At 42.4% G+C, this 16,441-nt stretch overlaps 2 protein-coding genes across 2 annotated transcripts in view; one reads left to right on the top strand and one right to left on the bottom strand.

Annotated features, from left to right (window-relative positions):
• The window catches only part of LOC126458343 (adenylyl cyclase 78C-like), a 788,789-nt gene that overhangs the window by 555,347 nt on the left and 217,001 nt on the right, over nt 1-16,441 (top strand). The gene's annotated exons all lie outside the window — the stretch shown is intronic.
• LOC126458346 (uncharacterized) lies at nt 1,592-15,496 on the bottom strand. Its single transcript, XM_050095312.1, has 3 exons — nt 15,440-15,496; nt 11,087-11,251; nt 1,592-2,325 (listed from the first exon to the last, which is right to left on the bottom strand). Exons 1-3 carry the CDS (start codon nt 15,486-15,488, stop codon nt 1,976-1,978), a joined length of 564 nt encoding a protein of 187 aa, XP_049951269.1. The 5' UTR covers nt 15,489-15,496; the 3' UTR covers nt 1,592-1,975.

Here is a 16,441-nt window from a genome sequence, read left to right as displayed (position 1 = left end):
TGCAAAGGAGAGAGAGCGTATAAATGGAAAGGGTACACTGATGGCCTCTGTGTGTGGTAGAACTTGTCTGAAGACGTGGTAGAAGAAGAAACAGGAGTCAACAGGAAACAGATGGAGAATCCATTATTAGTAACAGAATTGAAAAGAGCTTTGGAAAACTTAAGATCAAATAAGGCACAAGGGACAGATAACATTCCGTCGAGAAGTGGCAAAAAAACTATTCACGTTGATATGTAGAATTAGAACGTATGAAATTGGCGATATGCCATCAGACTTTCTGAAAAACAGAATTCGTGGCGGGCTGCATCAAACCAGATATAAGACTTTTGACTCAAAAGAAAAAAAAACAGCTACTGACGTAGCGTACAACGGAAGTGGATGAAGATGACTGAAAAGCGACTAGAACATATTTTGTAGTGATTTTTGTATAAACTTAATAGAGTTTTGTGAACAAGTGACTGGTCATCATCTGTAACATGTTTAGTATTCATTTTTATGAACGAAGGGCAGATTTGTGAACACATAGAGCTGTAAAGATGATATTAAACATATTCAGTGTATTAGGTCGAAAAGTAGACAGAAAAAATTAGGTTTGTGCTCGTCATTTGATTGTACTTCATATTATGATTACGTACAGTAATTTTTCTGTGTAATAGTGCACTCCAGATACGTATATATATATATATATATATATATATATGAGTGGTCAGCGCGACGGAATGTCATACCTAACGGCCCGGGCTCGATTCCCGGTTGCGTCGGAATTTTCTCCTCTCAGGGTCTGGATATTGTGTTGTCTTTATCATCATCATTTCATCCCCATCGACACGCAAGTCGCCGAATGGCGTCAACTCGAAAGACTTAAACCAGACGAACGGTCTACAGACGGGAGGCCCTAGCCACACGGCATTTCCATTTTCCATTAATAATGCAGCGGTGGTACCGCTAGTAATTAAAGCAAAATAATAGTAGTAACAATAGTAGTAATGACAAGTGGAGCGTGCTCTGTTGTAATAGGTCATTGGGCGTCTTTTGAAGCCAGAGACATAATTCAGTTCTCTGATACTGTGAGAGATATCATTTCAAAATCGGTATACTATCGGATTCTTCTACCTATTGTGGGCATTATCTCGCGTTCGTAGAAATTTAAAGAGAAGTTCCATTCAGTACATAAACTGTCAATATTGTGTAAGACCCTTCTGATAACTGTATTTCATAATTTACTTCAACATGCTGTAAATTAACAATTGCCGGTAATTCTTCAGTCTAACTGTATTAAATGTAGTTTTATGCTAGTTTACCGTCCAGTATAAATTTAATTATACGGCAGATTTATCGTAAATCTAAAGCCATTGCAAATAAATAATTGTCATACTCTTCGTACACTTACAAGAGGAAGTACAGAATAAGACTCCAACTACTACAACGGTGGGCAGGTGTAGTTAATCGTTGTTTAAGATGCACTGTGGGAATTCAGTAAAATATGTGCACTATCATCTTCAGTGAACATCTCTGATGTAGCTGTTTGCGTGTTTATGTTCCACTTTGGCGAAAGTTGCTGTCGATTGACTCTTATATAATAAAACAAGAGTTTTGATAAACAAATATTTAATGCAATACGTAGTACAATTGGAAATGAAATCTAATAGTTTTCCTTCAAACACAGACTGGAGTTTACTTAAGAAGCTGTTACTACAAACAAAATGGCCATCTGACTCACTGCTTACAAAAAAATGTTTCCTGAATAGGTCTCCATCTCAGCGTCAGTTTATTATCAGACATTTTCAGTAATAAATTGAAGACGATATGCAGAATTAGACAGCAAACGCTTTTATCTGTGAGTCAGCTGGCTATATTGTTTAAAAAATGAACTACAGCAACAGCATAAATAGTGAAAAACGGCGAAGTCTACGAGCAACTACGACAGTAGAGTGTCGTATCTGACCACGGCGACGGGCTCGTTTGACACAACTTCTTAGATGGCGTACGACAGACCGATAGCAATTCCGGGTAGATTCGTCGACGAACTGACGAAGGAGTAGGTGGAGAGCGCCCTCGTCGTGTACCACGGGTAGACGCCGGCCGTCTTGAAGACGATGTCGAGCGTGTACCGGTAGCCGCTGGTGCTGCTATAGAACTGGCCGACTCGGGGCGCGCGACCCAGCGTCTCGTTCCGCAGCGGGATGTCGATCTCCTGGCCGAAGCTGACGGTGCCTTTGAAGGAGCCGGATGCCACCAAGTACGTTTCCGTCCTGGACGTCGAGAGTTTCCACTCGTGCAGGTTAAGGACAACCTCCTCCTGGTACGTTCCATTCTTCATTGGGTCTGTCAACAGAAACAACAAGGAAAGCTATGAGCTGGAGATGTATCGGAATCAGTTTTGAACAGTTATATATATTGATGATTCCTCGCAATGTGGTAATAATATCCCCAGATGGACTCAAAAAACAGGAGGAGAGAGACGAGTGCCTTTTTAACATCAATATTGATGATGATTTTGGACTTAAAGTGCTCTACAGCTTGGTCATCGACGTCCTTACAACACAAAAATCTCGTTGTTGGAAGAATGCCTATTCCGAGAAGAAAACTTAACACTTTATTTGGTCCACACAGAAATATTGCGAAGAAAATATATTAAATTACTTAAACTATTATGTGATTGAAGAGGGAGGGGATGGCGGGGAAGGAAAGAAAAGAGAGGAAACTAATGACATCAGCTGCATCGGCACTTTATGCGGAATCAGCAGCGACGAGTGAAAATGGAGTCCGAAAGATCCGACACCACACGTTCATATAACTACTTAAATAGAAGTATATGGTAATGTGAACAATTTGACATGCCAGAATGAAATTTTCACTGTGCAGCGGAGTGTGCGTTGATACGAAACTTCCTGGCAGATCAAAACTAAATGCCGCACCGAGACTCGAACACGGGACCTTTGCCATCTACATCTACATCCATACTCCGCAAGCCACCTGATTGTGTGTAGCGGAGGGTACCTTGAGTACCTCTATCGGTTCTCCCTTCTATTCCAGTCTGTCCGCAGCTCGTGGTCGTGCGGTAGCGTTCTCGCTTCCCGCGCCCGGGTTCCCGGGTTCGATTCCCGGCGGGGTCAGGGATTTTCTCTGCCTCGTGATGACTGGGTGTTGTGTGATGTCCTTAGGTTAGTTAGGTTTAAGTAGTTCTAAGTTCTAGGGGACTGATGACCATAGATCTCAAGTCCCACAGTGCTCAGAGCCATTTGAACCTATTCCAGTCTCGTATTGTTCGTGGAAAGAAGAATTGTGTGGGCTTTTATCTCTCTGATTTTATCCTCATGGTCTCTTCGCGACATATATGTAGGAGGGAGCAACATACTGCTTGACTCCTCGGTGAAGGTATGTTCTCGAAACTTCAGCAAAAGCCCGTACCGAGCTACTGAGCGTCTCTCCTGCAGAGTCTTCCACTGGAGTTTATCTATCATCTCCGTAACGCTTTCGCGATTAATAAATGATCCTGTAACGAAGCGCACTGCTCTCCGTTGGATCTTCTCTATCTCTTCTATCACCCCTACCTGGTACGGATCCTACACTGCTGAGCAGTATTCAAGCAGTGGGCGAACAAGCGTACAGTAACCTACTTCCTTTGTTTTCGGATTGCATTTCCTTAGGATTCTTCCAATGAATCTCAGTCTGGCATCTGCTTTACCGACGATCAACTTTATCTGATCATTCCATTTTAAATCACTCCTAATTCGTACTCCCAGATAATTTATGGAATTAACTGCTTCCAGTTGCTGACCTGCTATATTGTAGCTGAATGATAAGGGATCTTTCTTTCTATGTATTCGCAGCACATTACACTTGTCTACATTGAGATTCAATTTCCATTCCCTGCACCTTGCGTCAATTCGCTGCAGATCCTCCTGCATTTCAGCACAATTTTCCATTGTTACAACCTCTCGATGTGCTACAGCATCATCCGCAAAAAGCCTCAGTGAACTTCCGATGCCATCCACAAGGTCATTTATGTATATTGTGAATAGCAACGATGCTACGACACTCCCCTGTGGCACACCTGAAATCACTCATACTTCGGAAGATTTCTCTCCATTGAGAATGACATGCTGCGTTCTGTTATCTAGGAACTCTTCAATCCAATCACACAATTGGTCTGATAGTCCATATGCTCTTACTTTGTTCATTAAACGACTGTGGGGAACTGTATCGAACGCCTTGCGGAAGTCAAGAAACACGGCATCTACCTGGGAACCCGTGTCTATGGCCCTCTGAGTCTCGTGGACGAATAGCACGAGCTGGGTTTCACAAGATCGTCGTTTTCGAAACCCATGCTGATTCCTACAGAGTAGATTTCTAGTCTCCAGAAAAGTCATTATACTCGAACATAATACGTGTTACAAAATTCTACAATTGATAGACGTTAGAGATATAGGTCTATAGTGCTGCACATCTGTTCGACGTCCATTCTTGAAAACGGGGATGACCTGTGACCTTTTCCAGTCCTTTGGAACGCTACGCTCTTCTAGAGACCTACAGTACACCGCTGCGAGAAGGGGGGCAAGTTCCTTCGCGTACTCTGTTGAAAATCGAACTGGTATCCCATCAGGTCCCGCGGCCTTTCCTCTTTTGAGCGAGTTTAATTGTTTCTCTATCCCTCTGTCGTCTATTTCGATATCTACCATATTGTCATCTGTGCGACAATCTAGAGAAGGAACTACAGTGCAGTCTTCCTCTGTGAAACAGCTTTGGAAAAAGACATTTAGTATTTTGGCCTTTAGTCTGTCATCCTCTGTTTCAGTACCATTTTGGTCACAGAGTGTCTGGACATTTTGTTTTGATCCACCTACCACTTTGACATAAGCCCAAAATTTCGTAGGATTTTCTGCCTTTCGCCTTTCTACTTTTTCCTTTCGCGGGAAAGTGCTCTACCGACTTTTTTTTTAATTTCATTTTTTTCGCTTTCGTTCGTTGTATCTGCCCGGGGCGGACGTCGTAAGACACCCCTTTTGGTTTGTTGTTTATCGGTGAACTCATTTTTCTTATTACACAGGGCAGCTAACCCTCTGACCGAACGCGCTGAGCCGGCCGGTGTGGCCGTGCGGTTCTAAGCGCGTCAGTTTGGAACCGCGTGACCGCTACGGTCGCAGGTTCGAATCCTGCCTCGGGCATGGATGTGTGTGATGTCCTTAGGTTAGTTAAGTTTAAGTAGTTCTAAGTTCTAGGGGACTGATGACCTCAGTAGTTAAGTCCCATAGTGCTCAGAGCCATTTGAACGCGCTGAGCTACCGTGCCGGCGACAGTGCGGCCCAAGCACGACCCACGACCCGTCCTCACAGCTCTACATCCGCCAATAGCTTGTGTAGCTCAGTCGCCGGCACGGTAGCTCAGCGCGTTCGGTCAGAGAGCTGGCTGTGATACAACGGAAGGAAAAGTCGGTAGAGCACCTGCCCGCGAAAGGCAAAGGTGTCGAGTCCGAGTTTCGGTCTGGCACACAGTTTTAATCTGCCAGGAAGTTTCAATTTTAGACGCATTTTTTTTTTCAAAACACAGTAAGCTGCCTGTAAGAACCATTACCCACATAAGGCGCATGGGTGCTACAATTTAAATACTACAGTATTGTGGCCGAAAGAACTGATGCATTTTATGTTATTTCATACGAAATGTCTTCAAAACAATCCTTTTTTTCTGGAAAGCACAGAACAGTTCCACAGTTTCCACATTTTACAGTCGAACACCCCCGAGGGCAATGCCTACATCTTTCCTTTTGGCGCATACTCTCGCTAGGGACCAAAACTGCCACACTGTACATCATTCACTGACACAAGAGCTGATTTCTTCTTTTTTTTTCAGGACTTGTTGCCCAGCCAATAGTCAGTCAGTCTTTCTCTTCCCACAAAAGATAAGCCTATTTGCAATGTCCAAGTAAGAGTTCGCGAACACGTTTGTGTAATAACTCACCTTCAAGACTTTCTCTTTCCTTTTGTAAGCAGGTTTCGTTGCACAAGAATAAAAATGCCACAAAATCGATAGAAACTGCTACACCGGTAACTTATAATCAAATAACTTGCCTTTTGTCCGCTAAAAACGCACAGTATTCGGAAACTTTTCGCCAGAGACAACAGAATATATTTGTGTAAGAGGGCTTAAACATCGCCTGCAAGTAGCATTGGCCTTCCAAGGACGAAACTAGCGACATGTTACAGAAAAATTTTGCAACTTTTATGTTCGTTACAGCAATATTACCAAATAAAGGGCGACGATTCCTTACTAGCTTATCGGCAATTTCCTTCTGAATGTCAAGGTATGTCGACACAAATATCTCGATAAAACAGAACAAAATCAGTTTATCAGTTACTTTGCGAGGTATTAAAATCCACCAAGCCTCTGAAATAACGTTACTATGATCCAACATAATACGGTTATTAAAATATTCATATCACTGTTTTCACGGCGTGTGGTTAATTATCGATAAGTTTATTGCATCTATGGTCCACAATTTTTTTCTTGAAAAGTGAGCCAAAATGCTTAAAAGGTTACTTATCTATCCGTAAAAATGGTGGGTATTTATTGCTGCAAAGACTGGGCAAGCAATGTGAAATACTTTAGAATTAGCAGTACTGTTTTAAAAATAATTTAATTTTTGAAGAGGACTTACTCACATGCAAAGATACTGGCCTGCAACTGATCATCCAGTAATCGACAATTCAATTCAGTTTACAACTTAAAGGTGCCATTCCACAACTCTGAAACAACAGCTTTCAACAGCAATTAACTTTACCATTACAATATCTAGTCTTTTCAAAGATTGTATTTGACAATAACACAATGCAACATCTTAGCAAACTAAACTATTTACAACGGTTTTTTTATTTATTTGAACAGGAGTCAAGTCAGGTAGTCTGGTGGTGCGAAATCGAGATGTTACGCGTCGAATCTGCGATGAACAAGGGGAATTTTTCTTTCTGACTTTAACATTACATTCACTTCTGAGTGATGAGAAAAGTTGCCAGAGCACGTGGTTCGGGTCTCATGTTTCACTGTAGGCTCCATTCCCCGGTAGGATTCTGCGCTAGCTTAGGGACACACTAGGAGAGGAAGTGGCGTCCCGTTGTAATACTGGCATGGCATCAGGCGCTGAGCCCCACGAAATTATTATTATTACTTAAACTTTCCAACGTCGGTGGAACGTTGAAACACAGCGTATGATGAGTTGAGACTAGTAATAAATTTCTCTCTGACTGCAAAATCAGTTTTTCAGTATCGTTTTATTGTGTCATCATCGATTTCGGAGCTTTTCTCAAGATGAATACCCGAGAATAAATAAATTCCAATTTTTGTGTGGCGCTATAAACAGGGATCTGAAAACATTCAAGACTGATTGCAGTGCCAATGTTGTTGAGTAGTTGCGAGAATTCGGCTACCAACAGAAAGACGAGAGCTATTGAAAGAGCAAAAATTAAATCCCAAACAAGAACGTTTGCATATATTCTTAAAATTCAACTAAGAATTCAAGGCATCAGCAATTAAGGATATTGTAATACATGAAAAGAAGACAGTACAAAAAGGGAGTTTGTACGAACATCTTTTATGACTGGAACGCAAAATTCTAGTGAACAAAGCTTTGCTCTGCAAACCGACTGGACGCACGAGGAAGAACTGGGAGAATGATCCTGGATTCCTGCTTCAACGGAACGGACTGCATTATCCACCATGTAGATGAGGGTCATTAGTCTGTTCTGTCATTACGTTCGTTATGACACACGTGTTATAAGAAATAATAGCTGTTGCATAACGAAAGTCATTTTCAGGCCATAGTGCATTTCCTAGGCTTGACGCAATTGGTGATAGTATACCTTTGTTTTCCAACATCCCTAAACATCCAACTGCAGCGGGAGTTACGGTTCAAGGCACTTTACGACACACAGTGTATTTTTCGCATACAGAGCGTCTCAAAACGTATACAGAGGCGGTAGAAGATCCTAAGTTCAATGTTGACAATTAAAGAACTAATGTCGCAACTGAATATGTTTGACGGTATGGGGTGTTAAATGAAAAATGCGTGTCACGCATCTGTTTGTAAAATGATTATGTTTCTGCACGGACGCTGGTGTGATACTACGGAAAACAATACACAGCTGTCTTATACAAGTGGGATTTTTTTGTTTGTGGTGTTATATGAAGTCATTCCTGTACAAAACCCCAATAGAAAATGAAGAAGAGTTGTTTGCCTGTCTCTCTGTACAATAGACAGCGGAGACATGTGAGATAGTATGGTAAATTTTTATGCGCATTAGTAACGCACACGTTGATGATGAAAAGTCGATGAAGTAGTCATAGCGTATCGTAGTCAAGTAACTGCTTTCGTTGCATTATTCTAACTCGGCGTATTATGCAATGACGATCCAGCAAGTAGATTTTGCAGACTTCAAGCACACCATCGTTCAGACATAGTTCTAACCGTCGCATTTCTTGGATTACATCGCTAATGTAAAGGTTCAACGTAATTTGTTAATGCCTACGATGTTTACTCGGTCCAACAACTGATTTTCGAATTGTTGTTTCATGATGGTGGTTAGGATGTTACAAGTCGACTTCTAAATCAACGGATACAATAAATATATTTGGAACTTTAGTACTTCAAAAAAAGTGAATCTAGCAGCCAGTAGCCCATGGCAGTCTCAGTATTTCTTATAAACTGAAATCGAGAGAAGCTCAGAAGTGAAGCTCACAAGGGAACCTCCCCATCGCACCCCCCTCAGATTTAGTTATAAGTTGGCACAGTGGATAGGCCTTGAAAAACTGAACACAGATCAGTTGAGAAAACAGGAAGAAGTTGTGTGGGACTGTGAAAAAATAAGCAAAATATACAAACTGAGTAGCTTATGGGAAGATATGCAACATCAAGGAGACTGGTGAGGCAGGAGCGCCGTGGTCTCGTGGTAACGTTAGCAGCTGCCGAACGAAAAGTCATTGGTTCAAGTCTTCCGTCGAGTGAAAAAGTTTAATTTTTTATTTTCAGTTTATGTGACGAAACTCTTATGTTTTCATCACTTTTTTGGGAGTGATTATCACATCCACAAGAAAACCTAAATCGGGCAAGGTAGAAGAATCTTTTTACCCATTCGCCAAGTGTACAAGTTAGGTGGGTCGACAACATATTCCTGTCATGTGACGCACATGCCGTCACTAGTGTCGTATAGAATGTATCAGATGTGTTTTCCTGTGGAGGAATCGGTTGACCTATGACCTTGCGATCAAATGTTTTCGGTTCCCATTGGAGAGGCACGTCCTTTCGTCTACTAATCGCACGGTTTTGCGATGCGGTCGCAAAACACAGACACTAAACTTATTACAGTGAACAGAGACGTCAATGAACGAACGGACAGATAATAACTATGCAAAAATAAAGAAAGTAAAATTTTCAATCGAGGGAAGACTTAAACCAAGGACCTCTCGTTCTGCAGCTGCTCACGCTACCGGGACCACGGCGCTCCTGAGCTCACTTTGTCCTTGATGTTGCTCATGTAGTCCATGGACTACTCAGTTTGTATATTTTGCTTATTTTTTCATAGTTCCACACAACTTCTTCCTGTTTTCTCAATTGATCTGTGTTCAGTTTATCAAGGCCTATCCACTGTGCCAACTTATAACTAAATCTGAGGGGGGTGCGATGGGGAGGTTCCCTTGTCAGTAAAACTGCTAACATCGATGATCTCCCAGTTCTGAAATGGGTGACAACTTATATTGTGGCCTTACTCACTTTACATTTAGAGCAATTTGTGTCCACCGAACAGGCGAACATAATACAACTAAATTTATGAATAGCAGGAGCTGACTGTATGCCATCGTAGACAGATAGTAAATGAAAAAAGAGAGAATGATCATTCAGAAATGGGTTCAGTTCTAGCCCTTTGAAGTTAATAAAGTGAATAACGAGTGTTGCTTCTGAATTAACTACATGCGCGAATAAAGGCAAAAGTTGTTACCAAGTCGAAGGTTTGTTTAAACACCACAAAGCTTTACAGGCTATGGTCCTGCTCCATGGGGAGTGCCCTTGTCTTTCTCTGATCACTGATCTGACTCATCCGTTTAGTTAGACGAGGAACTACAGTTAAACGTTGACTATGAACAAGGTAACAACTGATTTGCAAGAAAATTTTGACTTCACAAAACGGAAAAACCGTTGTATCCTATGACTACCACATCAATGACTTTACAGCCGGAATCTTTCAACTCATACAAAAGCCCGGGTATAACAGCTTGTAAGGATATGAAATGGAATGATCACATGACCTTAGTCTTTAGGCAAAGCAGATGCCAAACTTCGGTTCGATGTTAGAAAACTAAGGATATGCACTCAGCCTACAAAGACAACTGCTACATCCTACAATATTATCCAAGTGCGTGGTATCTATACCAGATAGGACTAACAGGGGATATTGTATGTATACAAAGAAGAACATCACGAATGTCACAGGTTTTTTTGATCCATGGGAGTGCGTGACAGAGATGCAGAAAAAAATGAAGTGAGAAAGTCTTGAAGATAGACACAAACTCTCCCACGAAAGGATACTTGAAAACTTTATCTTCCATATGAATAGAAGCTGAAGTAATGAATTAAAATTTGTGCCATGGCTGGGACTTAAACCTGGGTCTCTTCCTTACTAGGCAGATGTGCTGTTCACTACACCACGCTGGCATTGTCTGGCACAAACTGTACTTCATTGCTTCAGTTTCTGTTCTTGTAGACGATAAATTTGTGACTCAGTACGTCTCCAGAAAAATGTAATTTCATCATATCAATACTTTAAAAAATTAGAGGACCAACTTTATGTGACCAATATGGGAACATACTACAACCCTCTTTGTTTCGCTCCCGCAGGGATCACAAAGACAAGATTAGCCTATTTACAACGTTTAAGCAATGGTTCCTCCCGCACTCTGCATGCGAGAGATAAAATTGTAGGACCGACCAGATATCGAACTCTAAAACTTTGATCTACAGTCTGGCACTTAACCTCTGTACCGTCGATCCAATATCGATTTAGTACTTGCAGAAGTCAGTAACTGATCTGATAGTGCCTACCTGTGCCGCAGAAGTCCATGATCTGCGACGGGATGATGATGGACGTCACGTAGGCTTGAGTGCTGAAGTACCAGTTCTCGGTGTGAGCTCCTGAGTTGGTGCCATAGAGGAGGTCGGAGGTTTTGGGGTCACGCACGACCTCCTCATAACGTGGGTACGGCCATGCTGAAACAGCAAGAGCACACTTGTCACCTTATTCTCATCTAAGTAAAATCACTAAGTGGGTTGAAGGCCTCTCTTCAGTATTCGTCGACCAGTCTGTTGTGCCAATAGAAGACAGCAGGAGAAAATCTGAAGTGATAAACTGCACGTTTAAAAAAACGTCGTACAGGCACGTCATCGTGTGATCGTCGCATATGGTGGACATATGAACAGGCATTCCTGACGATGACAAGCAACCGAAACATTCGAAAACATGTAAGTCGCCAGGTCCAGATGCAATCCCATTTCTGTTCCACAGATAGTACTGTTCGGCATTGGTCCCTTAGTTAGGCTGCATTTATTGCGAATTTCTCGCCCAGCTCAGTCTCCCAAGCGACTGGAAAAAGTCACAAGTGACTCCCGTAGATGAAAACGGTAAAAGAATGGACCTGCAACATTACAGACCAATATCGTTAACGTAAGTTTGCTGCAGATTTATTGAGCATATTCTGAGTTCGAATGTAATGAATTTCCTTCAGAAACAAAAATTTCTGTCCAAAAAATCAGCACTAATTTAGAAAGCGTCCGATAGTCCGTTTCTCACGTATACCACCGAAATAACGGTTGAAAGGCAAAAAACAGATCGCATATTCCTAGATTTCCGGAAAGTATTTGACAGTGTTACACTGCAGCCTGTTAATGAAGGTCGGAGCATACGGAACAGGTTTTCAGATGTCTGAGTCGCTTTTTAAGTAATCGAACCCAGTACGTTGCCCTGGGACGGCAAGTGCTCATCAAGGACAAGTCTTTCGTCGGGAGTACCCAGGGGATGTGTGGTACGACAGCTTTGTTCTCTCTATACATAAACGATTGTCGCATGAGGAGCAACCTGCAACCATTTGAGTAGTGTACGGGATACAGGAAGGAGTGAGGGGATACAAAATGACTCAGGCACAATTTCTATTTGGTATGAATGGTGGCTCGTTCTAAACATCCGCAGCTCGTGGTCTAATGGCTAGAGTTGGTTCACGGGGTCCGGGGTTCGATTCCCGGCCGGATTGGAGGTTTTCTCAGCTCGGGGACTGGGTGTTTGTGTTGTCCTCGTCATTTCATCCTCATTCACGAAAGTGGCGAAATCGGACTGAGTATAGATTGGGGATTTGTACGGGCGCTAATAACCGCGCAGCTGAGCGCCCCACAAACCAAACATCATCATTATCGACATCATCATTGTTCTAAACGTAGAAAAATATAAATTAAAGCAGATAATTAGGAAAACCGGTCCTGTAAAGTGCAGAGGCAGTATTCGTGACGTGCTGCTTGACACAGTCACGTCGAATAAACATAGAAATAACGCTGAAAAGAGAGATGAATTTTAACGAGCACGAAAGGTCTGTTGTGAGGAAGTGGAACAGTCGACTTCAAGGTGAAAGGATATCAATGATACGATTCGCTGATGAGATTGCTATCCTCAGTGAAAGTGAAGAAGAATTACATGGTCTGCTGAATGGAATGAACAGTCTAATGATTAAAGTTTGTGGGTTGAGAGTAAATCGAAGAAAGACAAAAGTAATGAGAAGTAGCATAAATGAGAATAGCGAGAAATTTACCATCCAGATTGGTGGTCACGAAGAAGGTGAAGTTAAGGAATTCTGCTACCTAGGCAGTAAAATAGCCAATGATGAACGGAGCAAGGAGGATATCAAAAGCAGACTAGCAATGCCAAAAAGGGCAATCCTGGTCAAGAGAAGTCTTGTACCAAACATAGACCTTTATTCGAGGAAGAAATTTCTGAGAATGTAAGTTTGGAACACAGCATTGTATTGCAGTGAAACATGGACTGTGGGAGAACTGGAACAGAAGAGCATCGAAGCATTTGAGATGTGGTGCTACAGGTGACTGTTGAAAATTAGGTGGACTGATAAGGTAAGAAATGAGGAGCTTCTGCGCGGAATAGAAAAGCAATATGTAGAAAACACTGACAAGGAGAAGGGACAGGATGATACGATATATCTTGGGACATCAGGGAATGACTTCAATGGTGCTAGAGGGAGCTATGGAGGGCATAGAGGAAGACAAAGATTGGAATACATCCATCAGATAATTGAGTACGTGGATTGTAAGTGCTACTCTGAGATGAATAGTTTATCACAGGAAAGGAATTCGACCACATCAGACCAGTCAGAAGACTGGTGTCTCAAAAGTTTAATCATCACGCGACTATCACCGAAATGCTCCGAGAAGTCAAGTGGGAATCCCTGGAAGGAAGACGACGCATATTTCGCCAAAGCTTACCGCTGGCATTTGCCACTAACTGCAGAATGATTCTACTTCCACCAACGTACGTCACCTGTAAGGGCTGCAAAGACAAGATAACAGAATTTAGACTCATACGGAGGCATGTAGGCAGTCGTTTTTCCGTGGTTCCAATTGTGAGTGGAATAGGAAAGGTACTGACTAGTAGTTGTACAAGGTGTTCACCGTCACGCACCGTTTGGTGGCTTACGGTTAAAAATTCGTGTCACAGATGACCACAATGCAGTGCCTCTGATATGGATCAGTTGTCATATCTGCACAGTTCATGCAAACAGACATGGATACCATAGGCAAGATGGGCAGTTGACCCTGGTCAGTCTGTTACGTGCATCAGAGCTCGTGGTCTCGGTGTCGCGTTCTCGCTTCCGGAGCACGGGGTCCCGGGTTCGATTCCCGGTGGGGTCAGGGATTTTCACCTGCCTCGAGATGACTGGGTGTTTGTGTTGTCCTCATAATTCATGAAAGTGGCGAGATTGGGCTGAGAAAAGGTTGGGAATTTGTACGGGCGTTGATAAGCGCGCAGTTGAGCGCCCCGCAAACCAAACATCATCATCATCATCATCACGTGCATAAGACGGGTTGCCATCGTGTCAGGTGGAGCACTCCGCCAATAAATGCTCTGGGAGAGAGTGACATCACTACAAAGCAACTTAAAGAAGAAAGTTCTTCATAGACAAACTCTCGAACAATTGCAAATGTCTGCCAGTTAAGTGAAAAGAATGTTTGCTAGGTGGTCCACTGAAACTAAAAGCCACATTGGAGCGAGTGGTTCAAGCAACTGCTGTGCCGTTAACGTTCGTCCGGCGAATGAAGGGAGAACTGAAACAGTCCAGCCAGCTGAAACCTCGGCATTTCCAGCGTCTCATAAGGAAAGGCCCAGGTTTTGGGATTTTGGGAGGCCACTTTAGACAGTTTTAATGACCAAGTCGTTCGCCACGTTGTGATTAATTTCTATATTACAGGTAAAAGACAACTGGCTTTAAAGAAAATTCGTAAGAAAATATTACGGAGTTTAAAGATTTCTTAAGAGTTGTACACACTCTTGCTAAACTAGGATTCAAGTCGAAGAAGAGTCAAATAACGAAAAATTACCCCTGGAAGTAATTAGCATGAGGACAAAACGAACCAAGAAGCCAAGAGTACAGACGTGAGCGTTGTCTAGCTGTGTACATGAACACTTGTGACACAGTATCGTACTGCTCGATGACAACTTATTACAAGGTCTGATGAGACCTGCCTCAAAAGGCGACAGAATTATCTTCATCCATGCTGGAGGAGAGAACGATTTTGTACTGAATGCCTGCGAAAGACTTAAATACGGCTAGAAAACGGGAGATTATCACGGTGACATGAACTCATCAAATTATGAAAAATGGATTAAGGAGAGACTTATACCTTATCTACTACCTCATACTGACCCCATCGTAGATAACGTTACTACCGTAATAACCAAGACTTCATGAAAAGACATGAAGGCCTAATGCTGAGGAAAAGTCATTATTCCCCAAGTTAGCAGCGAGCAGTTGCAGGTTTCAGCAAGGAGCAACCATACGAGCTGATTGTCGAGACCGTGTTTTATAACCATTTACGATCCATTTGTAGCTTTTTTGCCAAAAATTGATTTTTTTACACATTACAGTTTCATGTTCGATATAACTCTTCATAAGTTACAACGACCAAAATGCAAAGGGAGGACGAAATACTAAAAAAAAAATCAAAGGACATATATTCTTATGATATCGTGTTGTGAAATTCTGTTAAGTAACGTATCTTAGTATTTTTTAGTGTGAAGTAAATATTATTTGTTGGAAAAAGGTAACGCATTCGATACTGCGCGACCTTACCCCAGGGTGAAAGGTCAGCGTAGCTCTGTTGCTACGCCCGTGTATCTCTTACCGCATACTGCAGCAACCGACAGCAGGACGACCACCAAACTCTTCATCATTGTGGCTGGTGGCGGAAACTTGACAGTTGCCGTACTGTGGTCTCCTTTATATAGGACTCTACTAATTCCTGCTGCTGCGGAAAAAGATTATCTCTAAGGCCTTACCGACGAACTGGGACGTAAATGTTTGGTGCTACGTTCACCACACGATGGGATTACATTGTGACATACAGCATTAGTCCTAAAACGATGTGGAAATTTCAGCCGAGTGCTCGCACTGCACTGCGAGATAGGCTACGTATACATGTTTTTGGACTCGCTGTCCAAACTCGGCGATAAGAACAACGCTTCTTTAATGCGTGAGGAAATACTAGGTACTATTTCTTACTTTCCAAGAAAACATTCGTCGCAGGAACTTCCGTTAACACGCCGTAGATGTGTGGTACATCTCTCGTAATCCCAGACAGCGTAAATGACAAGAACTACGCCTAGTTTTCGGACGAGATCAGTGTGAACAGGCTGTCGAGATTTCAGGTTGATTAACTGTCCAATATCCCACCGTGTAGACCGTGTGAGAATAATTAGAAAGTACACTCAAAGACAAAAAAATTAAAAAAGGACGACGCACCATGAAGGAAATATCCGAATGGGACGGAAATTGGTAGATACACTACTACCCATTAAAATTGCTACACCAAGAAGAAATGCAGATGATAAACGGGTATTCATTGGACAGATATATTATACTAGAACTGACATGTGATTACATTTTCACGCAATTTGGGTGCATAGATCCTGAGAAATCAGTACCCAGAACAATCACCTCTGGCGGTAATAACGGCCTTGATACGCCTGGGCATTGAGTCAAACAGAGCTTGGATGGCGTATACAGGTACAGCTGCCCATGCAGCTTCAACACGATACCATAGTTCATCAAGAGTAATGACTGGCGTATTGCGACGAGCCAGTTGCTCGGCCACCATTGACCAGACGTTTTCAGTTGGTGAGAGATC

Source organism: Schistocerca serialis, chromosome 2 (genome assembly GCF_023864345.2).
Source record: "Schistocerca serialis cubense isolate TAMUIC-IGC-003099 chromosome 2, iqSchSeri2.2, whole genome shotgun sequence".
Lineage (NCBI taxonomy): Eukaryota > Metazoa > Arthropoda > Insecta > Orthoptera > Acrididae > Schistocerca > Schistocerca serialis.
The sequence above is the reverse complement of the archived record's forward strand: the minus strand, read 5'-3'. Positions and strand labels throughout refer to the sequence as shown.

Bases quoted from the DNA above. Each gene is read 5' to 3' on its own strand.
- LOC126458346 (XM_050095312.1), bottom strand. From the start codon at position 15,488: ATGATGAAGAGTTTGGTGGTCGTCCTGCTGTCGGTTGCTGCAGTATGC. The intron at 11,252-15,439 runs GTAAGAGATACA...TTGCTGTTTCAG, and splicing joins GTCGGTTGCTGCAGTATGCG to CATGGCCGTACCCACGTTAT. The intron at 2,326-11,086 runs GTAGGCACTATC...TTCTGTTGACAG, and splicing joins CATGGACTTCTGCGGCACAG to ACCCAATGAAGAATGGAACG.